We start from the raw sequence: 12,308 nt of genomic DNA, 5'->3' as shown, positions 1-12,308 counted from the left end.
ACAGAAGCTCCAACCAGGAGGGGGACTCCACTGGGCCTGGCACATACACTGTACAGACATATAGTGAGAGAGAGAGTCCCTGCCCTGAAGAGCTTACAACCTAAACAGACAAAGGGGGCAGAACAGAGAAGCTAAATGACATGCTCAAGGTCACATAGCAGGTGAGTGGCAGAGGTGGGAGTAGAATCCATGTGTCCCAACTCCTAGGCAAGGACCCTATGTACCAGCCCATGCTTAACACTATTGTACATTCATTTTCTTTTCCTCAAGTTAACCCATACTGTTTCCTACAGCAGAGCTGTTCTTTTCAGACTAGGTTGGGTGGAGAAACAGCCAGAACATCTCAGAAAGCCATCAGCCATACCTCCTGCACATTCCTCTAAACCAACCAATGTTAGCAACCCAGTCTTCTGGCTCAAATCATTATTATGGATTTATTCTTTTAACATTCAGGAGGTCGTAACACAAAATGCACTGTAATTTGGCATTACCACTCACTTAGACCATATTGATATGACTGGCAGACCTGGTCAAAGCTCTATAGTTAAAGATGCGAACAGAAATCTATTATGAGGGTCATTTCAATACTTACTTTACCCCATCTAGTTTTTCATAGGAAGTTATCTTTTTGATTTTTCTTTATATTAAAAGGGAGAAGATTTATATTTGAGATTTTATTAATACTTTGCACTTAAACCATTAATAAGCCTAACAACAACCCTGTGAGGTTGGGTCAGTTTTGTTATCCCCACTTTAAACACCATAGGAATACCCGAGTTCTGTTTTACAGTATCATAGAGCACTGCAGCTTTTCTGATCTGTGTTACATTCATACACATCCACTCTTTTGCTTCATCACTGAAGCGTGTCAATTGTCTGGAAAAATCCAAGTAGGTGGCAATACAGCCACCACACCATTGCTGTGATTTACTCTTGCTGTTGAGCAGGAAAATGGGACCAGGCTCATGAGCAATTGTAAAGACCTCTGTGAAAAACCTTTTTGGGAGTTAGTCTTAATAGAGGCTTCTAAAGTACAGGCTTTTGCAAACTCATTTGTGGAAAGAGACAGGCATGTGTATATATTGTACAGGGTCTAAATAAACACCCTGTCCTTACCTCCTCAGCCAATGCTGCAGTTTTTGTGTGGCAAGTGGTTACAGTTGCATGGCTCCAGAGAAGAAGGTCATGCATTGGAGCACCGACTATCTTACTGCGTCCAATCACCACTGCTTTTTTACCTGCAATTTGGATGCCTGAAACATAATAAGATTCAGTTTTAGGTTAGCAGTCCAAACAACCTGGGCGCATCCCAGCTGCCAATTAATTCAACTTTATTCTAGAGCCATTAGTCAGCATAGATCCAGCCATGCTCTTAGGAAAGTCACAATTAGTCATCCTGGGCTAGAAAACACAGCTGTCTATGCGATGGGGCTTTGAAGGTCAAGAAGTGGAAGGTGGAGAGTTTTAAGAAATCGCCTTTCCTAGTGGGGTGGAGGGACAGAGGAAAACTAGTGCTTTTAGAAAAGGCTATAATATACTGTATACTAAGCATAATTTTTCAGCTCATCAAGGGACTGACACACAATGTACTCATCAATAATGAGGACAGGTCTAAGGAGAACCATCAGTCCCCCCAATATACTTTAATTACTTACCTGTCTGTCTGATAAGCTCCATGCATCCTTTGGGTGTACAGGGGATGAAGCAGTCTCTAAGGTCACCTCTGGACAGTTTCCCAGCATTGATGCTAGTTAACCTAAAGTATATGAAGGGAGGGGACAATGGTATGTATGTGCCAGGAATAGGATCTTAAAGTTACACTAACTGGGAAATGATCAGTTTCCATAACACCAATATTTATATATTTTAAAGTTATTTGTTAAATTTAGAATCATTACTTTAAGCAGATAGGGTAAAAAAAGAAAGAGAGCAAGTTGTATGCTAAAACAATTACCCTCCAACTGCAAAATCAGCTTACCCATCTACATCCTTTTCAGGTGTAACAGCATTGGTCACTTTCTCTGTACTGATGGGTTTATCTGTATCTAGAGGCAATTGTACTATAAATCCATGAACTGCAGGGTCTTCATTCAAAACAGTGATGCACCTCAGCACCTATATATTTAAGGTGGGACAGGATAAAAACATTAAGAATTATAAATTTAAACACGTCTGGTGCACGTACTTGAATGTTGCATTTTCTGGCTGGATAGAATTTGGGAACACCACACACATACAAAATATTTAGTTCTCCCATATAAAAATGTAAAATTACTTGTGGATTTGTCTTTTCAGAAACCTCTAGATTAAATTCTTTAAAAATTTGCCGCATTTGGTGATCTCTGTTCTTTTTGCATGAGTCACCCCTTAAAGGCAAGTGTTTCTTTATATAAAAACATAGGTCAAAGAAATACATACATCTTATCTTTTTAATACCAAACCAAAATTAAGGGCTTCTTAACGAGACTGACCAAGTCACTTACCTCAGCTTCTGTTGCAGTGTTTGGCAGCTTAATGTGATTGGCATTGATCCCAATCTGCAAAAGAGAGAACTCAGAAGTGATCTGGTTTTCTAACTGACGTAAGAGGCAATATGTAAAAACAGCGTGGCAGTTCTCTCATTCCAGCCCAGGCTTATGATAGAATCCATCATGCTTTCTAGTCTGACCGAGGGACAAGCAATAAAGTCCTGTTACTCGGAAGTACATAAGCCAAAGAGAAGATCAAGATTAGTACCCCACCTAATTAACTTTTCTGTCATTGTTTTTATTGCCCCATATTGTAACATAGGTTACAAAACAAAGAGAATCTTTAGTTATGGGATGTCAATTCAGCCTGATAGCGGCTGCTGTACTAGCAATGACAAAAATGACACTGCTCTGGAATGCTAGCAAAAGGCAACAAGACATCAGCCATCATCTTGGACAACAGGAGCCAATTTCCCCTTCCACAAGGCAGGGTGTACTGTAGCATACAAGTATCATGTTAGTCTGTATCCACAAAAACAATGAGGAGTCCGGTGGCATCTTAAAGACTAACAGATTTATTTGGGCATAAGCTTTCGTGGGTAAAAACCCACTTCTTCAGATGCCTGGAGTGAAAATTACAGATGCAGGCATAAATATACTGACACATGAAGAGAAGGGAGTTACCTTATCAGGAATGGTAACATACAAAAGCCAGTAGGGGAACACTACAATTTTCCTGGACATTCTATAACAGATTTAAAAGTAGCCATACTTGAACAAAAAAGTTCAAAAACAGATTTCAAAGAGAAACTGCAGAGTTACAATTCATTTGAAAATTTAACACCATTAATTTGGGCTTAAATAGGGACTGGGAGTGGCTGGCTCACTACAAAAGCAATTTTCCCTCTCTTTGTATTGACACCTCCTCATCAGTTATTGGGAGTGGACCACATCCACCCTGATAGAATTGGCCCTGTCAACACTGGTAAACTCTGTAAGTGTAGACATACCTCTTGTAAGGTAACTCCCTTCTCTTCACGTGTCAGTATATTTATGCCTGCATCTGTAATTTTCACTCCAGGCATCTGAAGAAGTGGGTTTTTTACCCACGAAAGCTTATGCCCAAATAAATCTGTTAGTCTTTAAGATGCCACCGGACTCCTCATTGTTTTTGGGCAATGAGTTGAAATAAAGCAACTGCAGGTATACACCTTCATGAGGTATAAAGAGCAGGAGTCTAGGGGTTCGCTAGGCCAGAGGACAGAACAGTGCAGTGGGCACATGGAAACTAAGAGCTTGTCTACACTATAAACATTTGCACCAGCTAACTACATTGATATTGCCAGAGTAAGCCACACCAGTGCAAGCCCCAGTTTATATCAGTGCAGCTTGTCTACATTAGGTATAGGTATATGGAGGGCTTTAAAGGCATGTTTTTATTACCTGGTATGTGTGGGGTACCCCGATATAACGCAACCTGATACAACACGAATTCGGATATAACGTGGTAAAGCAGCGCTCTGGGGAGCGGGGTTGCGGGCTCTGGCAGATCAGCGTGTCTGGCTCCGACACGCTGCTCTGAGCGGCATGTTAAGGGTGGGAGACAGGCGGGAGGCAGGTGGGCAAGCAGGATGAGGCGGCGAATGGGGAGGTGAGTGGCAGGCAGGCGAGGGGTGTGGAGGCAGGCAGGCAGGAAGACGGCGAGCAGGAGAGCGGTAGTTGGGCAGGGAGGTGCGCCAGACTGACCATGAGGAGACTAGCGGGGAGGCGAGCTGTGGGCAGGTAGGTGGGGTGAGGAGATGAGCGGTGGCTGGGCGGGCGGGAGCGCTGGGTGGACGGTGAGGAGACTAGCGGGAAGGCTAATTTGTTCCGGACCCCGCACCCTTCTAGGGACGGCTCCGACATGCTGCTCTGAGCGGCGTGTTAAGGGTGCTGGGCTGGGGCTGAGGCATTGGATAAGGGGCAGAGGGTGTCAGGGGGCAGTCAGGGGACAAGGAACCTTCCCTACCCGATATAACGCAGTTTCACCTATAACGCAGTAAGATTTTTTGGCTCCCAAGAACCGCGTTAAATCAGGGTAGAGGTGTATTTACGAAGAAAATTAAAGTTATGACCTAGGCATTACCTCAGCAGCAGCCTTCAGCTTCATACTAATGTAGATATTTGAATCATCCCGATCCCCAACCTAGAGGGTGAAAGGACAGAGACAAATCACAATGGAAAGCAGAGCTACAGACAGACAGAAATATATATCTGAATTTGAATGACTGTTCTTTTGTTCAACTGTAGTTATATTATAGGGATAGCGTGACTCAAGAGTCTTCCTATAGCAAAAGAATACAGCCAGACAGAGCTAATGGGAAATGTCCTTTTAAGTGAAAGATAGAAAACTAGCCAAACTGTTTACCTAAGTAGCAGCCATTTATGGCTTTTGAAAGCCTTTAATATGGTACATTCCAAAGCAGAGAAAACTGCCCAGTCTCTTTCCTGAAAAAGAAAGATCTAAAATGCATTAACGTGACTTGCAAATACAGACATAGCTTTATACCCAATAGCACTCCCAGGATCTTTCAGCCTTATTGATCACTGATCAGAAGACAGCAACTTCCCATATTGCAGAACACACTATGTAGAGTTACTGGCTACGAAGCACAGTTTAAATATAAGAGAGTTTTTGGACTCACGAATTAGAGGCTAGATCTGATGTGAACCACTGCTCTGTATGCAGTGAAACCAACAACAATTCCACACTAAAAGAGTCACCAGATATTTGCTTCCTCTAATTGAGGGTAGAGGTCCTGAGACAGTGAGGAGACAAGAGAAGTCACTCTTGACTTCCTTGTCTGACAGCATACAATACTGATATGTGCTCATGTCAAATTTCCACCAGAGTCAGAGCATGCAGGGAAGAAACCCCACCATCCGAAAAGAGCAAGATTTAAGCTCAGATACTCGGCTTCTACGTCAGTTCAAAGTAGGAGCTCAGATTACATGCACACAATCAAACCTCTGGTCTTCACTTCACTGATGATGCCCCTCTCGATATGGCAAACCTTGTCGCTGCACATATTTAAGCAGCATCTCCCTTGCCTGGCTACTTGTATGCAAAACACACTAATATATCTGCATGTCCTTTAGTGTTGGAGCAATGGCTCAAGATCCGGACTGCACTGCTCCTGGGGGCTTCAGGAGGATGTCCATGCTGGGAGAGATTCACCGCTAGCCGAGTGATCATATATCAATTCTGAATTGAGCTCATTTCATATATGAAACACCCAGTTACTTGATTAAGGCCATTAGGCAAGTTGGGCCTATTTAATATGAACATGAAGTCTAATTATGTGTGTATATTAGGCTGTCAATTAATCGTAGTTAACTCAAGTAATTAATGAAAAACAAATTAAATAGATTAAAAATAGCCATGATTAATCACAGTTTTAATCACACTGTTAAACAATAACAGAATACCAATTTAAATGAATTATAAATATTTTTGGATGTTTTTCTACATATTCAAATATATTGATTTCAATTACAACTCAGAATAAAAGTGTACAGCGCTCATTTTATCTTATAACTTTTGAATACAAATATTTGCACTGTAAAAAAGATCAACAAAAAGAAATAGTGTTTTTAATTCACCTCATTCAAGTACTGTAGTGCAGTAGCTCTGAACCTTTCCAGACTACTGGACCCCTTTCAGGAGTCTGATTGGTCTTGCGCACCCCCAAGTTTCACCTCAATTAAAAACTATTTGCTTACATAAATAAGACATAAAAATATAAAAGTGACACAGCACACTATTACTGAAAAATTGCTTACTTTCTCATTTTTACCAATTATAAAATTAATCAAGTGTACTATAAATATTGTACTTATATTTCAGTGTATAGTATGTAGAGCAGTATAAAATCATTGTCTGTATGACATCTTAATTTGTACGGATTTTGCTAGTGCTTTTTATGTAGCCTGTTGTAAAACTAGGGAAATATTTAAATGAGCTGATGTAACCCCCTGGAAGACCTCTGCGTACCCCCAGGAGTACGTGTACCCCTAGTTGAGAACCACTGCTGTAGTGCAATCTCTTTATTATGAAAGTGCAACTTACCAATGTAGAATTTTTTTTCTATGTAACTGCACTCAAAACCAGAACAATGTAAAACTTTAGAGTCTACAAGTCCACTCAGTCCTGCTTCTTGTTCACCCAATCACTAAACAAACAAGTTTGTTTACATTTACAGGAGATAAATGTAAACAAATCAGAAGCTATCCCCTTCTTATTTACATCACCTGAAAGTGAGAAAAGGCATTTGCATGGCACTGTTGTAGCCGGTGTTGCAAGGTATTTACATGCCAGATGTGCTAAACATTCATATGCCCATTCATGCATTGTAAAAAATATTTTAAAAAAAGTCGAAGCAAATATTTGTAATAAAAAAATAATATAAAGTGAGCACTGCACACTTTGCATCGTGTTGTAATTGAAATCAATATATTTGAAAATATAGAAAAACATCCAAAAATATGTATCATAAATTTAAATTGGTTTTCTATTATTGTTTAATAGTGTGATTAAAACTGCAATTAATCACTACTCTTTTTTTTAATCTTGTGATTGTGATTTTTTAAAATAATTTGACAGCCCTAGTGTATACATCTATATGGGTGCATTTTTATGGATTTTCAAAGGCATATATGGCAGCAAGGTGCCCCAAGCTAATGGGTATTGGGCATTTTATGCCGCTTGTTTCTTTCAAAATTTCCACTGACAGTTTTCCAACATCATCGTGCTGTAAATAACCAAAGCCGAGCACAGAATGTAAGAGAAAGTGACGTGAGACACAAGCTTGTAATTCTTGGTATCAGGTCATTACAGTGCTGCCAGGCTTCAGAAAGCAGGATGCATACTCCAGCCTAATTTGTCAAAGAAAGACTCCCTGTAGCAAGCATAATATCAGGGAGAGCTGGCAAGACTCCAGTGGACAACAGGGTGAACTCCAGAAATGCTGCTGCCTAATGATAGGATTACAGATGGCTAACTCTGCTCCCCACATAAAACTGTAACAGGCAATAATTATTACTTGTATTACTGGAGCAAAACCTGGCAGCCCTATACAAAGACAGTGTCCCTGCTTGGAAGAGCCTGCTGCCTAAAGAAAGGTGGGGGGGCACGGAAACAAGGAAAATGGCCATGGTGATGAGTGGCACTTGTCTTGATTTTTATCAAACTATATCCCCAACTCCCACAGCTGGCTAATTTCTTGTAGAGAAGCTACATCAGCAATGGATCTTAAGAAGTGTAATTGTTTGGGGAGCAGCTTTGCAGACCAGCTTATTAAGGGCATTTCCACGTAGGGGCAGAAGGGAAGAAAATGTGGCGGTGGTAGTGGGAGACATGAAGAAATAGAAAACGCCTATTTTTAGTGCAGGAAAGAGAATATTCAAATTCTACTTTCAGTGTAAAGCCTGAGATTTTGTTCATGAACAAAAATGGTCATGTATAGTATCCAATATAACCTAATAAAATGGAGATAAATACATGAGAATCTACACAGATCAGGAAGAATTTCCCTGCCCACCTGCAATTAATCCCCCTGCACTGTTAAATCAAACAGCTGCAAGACAGATGGCTCAGGAGATTATTAATAGATATGGGGTTTTGCAGCTGTAAAATGCCGTTTGCTAGTCTATATGAAACAGGTTGGTGGCACCAGTCTAGTAAACCTACCATAGAAACCACCATCACATCTGGCATCCTTGTAAGTCTCAGCGAGGCCAAGGACTGAATGGACTATGAGGGCTGAATTTCTCCGAGACAATGCAGGGCTGAGGTACATCAGTAGGGAATTCTTCACTAACGGGCGTGTGGCAATTCTCCATAAAGGGCCATATGTTTAATGTATCCACTCTACACACACCCACATCATATGTCATTTGAAATCTTATTTTCTGTATGTTTAGATGAGATAAAATGTGGAGCTGTTAAATGGTGCCCTAAACCTATAGGCAAAGTGAAACAATGGTCCCCAAAATAAAGTATCATTTTTTGCAGTTTCAAATACACTGCAACATTACTGACCACAGATTTTTACGTTTAAGTTAATTTGAACACCTTAATGTGGTGTTTATTGCTCAAAGCTATCAAATGACAATGTATTAAAAAGACTTTCATTGGCATTGCATAGGCAAGTTTTTTTTCCCCAGAAATGAGGATGCTGTTTAGCATGTGGCAAAAATGGCAAATATCAACATTTTGCAATATATTAAGATGACATGTTTTCACATTGCATATTCTTAGCTGTCAAAGTATCTCCCAAGGGATTAGAATAGTTTTCTATATTTTCAATTGAAATTTGCTGACCAGATCAATCTCACACCGTAGGCTGAGCACCAGCAGTAGATTGCATGCCCACAGTTTGTACTGCATAGTGGGTAGATATAAAGGTATGTGAATTCCTGGTAATGCTTCTCCAGCTGTAAGCTTTTGTATACACAACATAGCAGCTAATCTGCCTGGTAGAAGGTTTTCATTAGTAATTGCCTATGCATACAGTACTAGCATTTGAAATAGTATAGAAACTAGTTTTTTAATTAGTGTCACTTATTCACAGGTCAGTATCAGTGTTAGAGATGACAATACACAGCTTCATATTGGGCTTTAATAAAAGTGCTTGATGAACAAAAATGGCATTTTTGATACTAACATAGATCTAATTTGTATCTAATTTAGCACAAGTCTTATACTTGTACAAAATGAAAAATGGTGGTAATAACGTTAACAATATACTTGGCGATTTTACCTCTACAGAGAAGTTAGAGTATATGAAGACATGGAGGATACAAGCCGTTTAAGGCTTACATCAAAAAGAAAAAAAAAAAAAAAAGTGAAAAATGTGTGATTTGTCAATAAATTCAAAAGAATGCAAAACTGTCAAAAGCCACCAGAGCTGGACAGAAGTCTGTGATGCTGGCAGCAGAAGCCAGGAGAGATGAATTGTACTGGTGGCTACTGGATGAGTTTTCTAGTTTAGATGATGTGCCATCAACACTCTAACATAGGAGTTGCTTTCAGAAATACACAATATGAATTTAGCACGTCACAGTTGTGCTGAACCCAAGAAAGAAAACAGACTCTGAACCTGATCAGAGAGCATCATGGTCACCTGCTTCTATAGCCACCAGAGCAAGCATGCCCTCCAACTACTGGTTCTGTTGTACTGTTTGCTTGAAAAAAAAAAAAAAAAACACACAAAATATAAGACAACACTTCTAAAAATAGAAACATTTGAGTAAGCAACCAATCTAAGAGATGCAGCACTTCAACAAGGAGATGATGACATGTTGCGCAGACATCTGTGGAAGACTTGATTGGCAAGGATGCAGCTTACCACTCAACATGCCTTTCTTCCTACTCGAGTAAAACAAATCTTAAAGCAAAACCATCTAGTTACACTCCAACAATACGGCCACCTTATGACACTGCATTTTATCAGCTGATTGAAGAGATAGAGAATTATCCTATGTATAACAAAGAAGCTCTTCTCTCGGCCAAGCTGCTACAAAAATATAAAGCCCTACTTCATTCAGATATAGAAACTACAAGCTATTCCAGTAGCAAATTACTGGCAAGCTTAGAAAACACTATGGCCTGCAATTTCTTACCATGCACAGCATGGACAAGGCTAGTCTATCAGTGTGCTATGCAGTGCAGTAACACTAGCTGATGCTATCCAAGCTGCTAATAATCTGAAGAATGAACTTAAATCTTCCAGATGTTTTGGGGATGTTCTTCTGGCGAGTGAGCCTGATAAATAACTTTCAAACTAACAAGTGGTTTTGTACAATTCTGCTTCAATCCTTCAGTCTGGAGCAGCCAAAATGAAAGCGTCGGGACGTTATCTGAAGCCAGGTGATTGCAGTGTACAGAGGTCAGCTACTTTTGTGCCCCAGTTGTGAAGAGGTTTGTACTTTGATTGATACATAAAGATAAAGAGGCAGATAATTCAGCCACTCTCAGTAGGGCTTTATATTGCCCCCTCAGCAAGTTTGCAGTTGACACTAAGCTGGTGGGAGAGGTAGATACGCTGGAGGGTAGGGATCGGATACAGAGGGACCTAGATGAATTGGAGGACTGGCCCGAAAGAAATCTGATAAGGTTCAACAAGGACAAGTGCAGAGTCCTGCACTTAGGACGGAAGAATCCCAGGCACTGCTACAGACTAGGGACCGAATGGCTAGGCAGCAGTTCTGCAGAAAAGGTCCTAGGGGTTACAGTGGACAAGAAGCTGGATATGTGTCAACAGTGTGGCCTTGTTGCCAAGAAGGCAAACGGCATTTGGGCTGTATAAGTAGGGGCATTGCCAGCAGATCGAGGGACGTGATCATTCCCCTTTATTCGACATTGGTGAGGCCTCATCTGGAGTACTGTGTCCTGTTTTGGGCCCCACACTACAAGAAGGATGTGGAAAAATTGGAAAGAGTCCAGAGGAGGGCAACAAAAATGATTAGGGGGCTGGAGCACATGATTTGTGAGGAGAGGCTGAGGGAACTGGGATTATTTAGTCTACAGAAGAGAAAAATGAGGGGGATTTGATAGCTGCTTTCAACTACCTGAAAGGGGGTTCCAAAGAGGATGGATCTAGACTGTTCTCAGTGGTTGCAGATGACAGAACAAGGAGTAATGGTCTCAAGTTGCAAGTGGGGGAGGTTTAGGTTGGATATTAGGAAAAACTTTTTCACTAGGAGGGTGGTGAAGCACTGGAATGGGTTACCTAGGGAGGTGGTGGAATCTCCTTCCTTAGAGGTTTTTAAGGTCAGGCTTGACAAAGCCCTGGCTGGGATGATTTAGTTAGGGATTGGTTCTGCTTTGAGCAGGGAATTGGACTAGATGACCTCCTGAGGTCCCTTCCAACCCTGATATTCTATGATTTCTAATAGAAAGGACTGAAGTTCTTCATACATAACATTTAAGATCCTTATCAGGTCCTTGGAGTGAAAGAGAAGAGCATTCTGTGTACAGTGTGTGCAACATAACAGTCTGATTGCTAGAACTGACAGACAATGGCAGAGGAGGGCTCTTCAAGAGATAAATGAGGATGGACAAGGACAGAGACCACTTCTGTAAGCATTCATTTCAAATCCCATCAATTATCTCCACCCACAACGTTTATTCCTGCGACATGACAGCTGCTCTTTATGCTACTCAATTTGAGATTGAAAAATGCTTCTGACCAGACAACTTTAATTTTTCACAAGGGCAACAGAAGACACTGCATTCTGCCAAATATATAGGCCTGTACTTTTACTCATGCTAATATTCCCATTTGGGGTTGCAGGATGGCTTTTATGTTTGGGTGGGTGCCATGGAAAAGCCAGACTACAGCTTGCAGAATTTTGTTGCATTCACAGTAACTGAACTTTTTCATGTTAGATTCTCTTTCACATTCCCTAGCAGCAAGAACTGAGTCAATCACCCAAATACTCTTCACATCATTAAGTTGATTTCTGATGCAACAACCTATGTTTGTGGGAATTACAAGAACTGGTGTACATTGGGCGTCATATAAGGTAAAAAGACATGATACAGAGTCTACTAGCGAGGTTTGCTGTTAGTAGATAATACAGGGATTGTGTAGCAGTCTATACTTGTGAAGTGTTTCCACATTAAAAGAAGGATAATGAAAACAAATCAAGCCAGATTGTGGGGGAAGGTCAGAGGGGCTTGGGGGGGGGGGGGGGGGAACAACTTTTCTTGGGCACCAGTAACAGACACACAGATAATCACATTGCTATATTGTGTTCACTGGGAATTTTTGTTTTAAAGCATTATTTTGCTGAGTA

At 40.8% G+C, this 12,308-nt stretch overlaps 1 protein-coding gene across 1 annotated transcript in view; it reads right to left on the bottom strand.

Moving 5' to 3' along the window:
• MTHFD1 (methylenetetrahydrofolate dehydrogenase, cyclohydrolase and formyltetrahydrofolate synthetase 1) overlaps nucleotides 1–12,308 on the bottom strand; it is a 70,224-nt gene that overhangs the window by 44,809 nt on the left and 13,107 nt on the right. The window contains exons 3-7 of the mRNA XM_034768052.1: nucleotides 4,594–4,653; nucleotides 2,484–2,537; nucleotides 1,979–2,115; nucleotides 1,656–1,756; nucleotides 1,117–1,253 (exon numbers count right to left, since the gene is read on the bottom strand). Coding sequence (XP_034623943.1) covers nucleotides 1,117–1,253; nucleotides 1,656–1,756; nucleotides 1,979–2,115; nucleotides 2,484–2,537; nucleotides 4,594–4,653 — 489 coding nt within the window. The remainder of the gene's footprint in view (nucleotides 1–1,116; nucleotides 1,254–1,655; nucleotides 1,757–1,978; nucleotides 2,116–2,483; nucleotides 2,538–4,593; nucleotides 4,654–12,308) is intronic.

The sequence above is a fragment of the Trachemys scripta genome, chromosome 4, assembly GCF_013100865.1.
Source record: "Trachemys scripta elegans isolate TJP31775 chromosome 4, CAS_Tse_1.0, whole genome shotgun sequence".
Taxonomy (NCBI): Eukaryota; Metazoa; Chordata; order Testudines; family Emydidae; genus Trachemys; species Trachemys scripta.
This window is presented reverse-complemented; position numbering and strand designations above follow the sequence as displayed.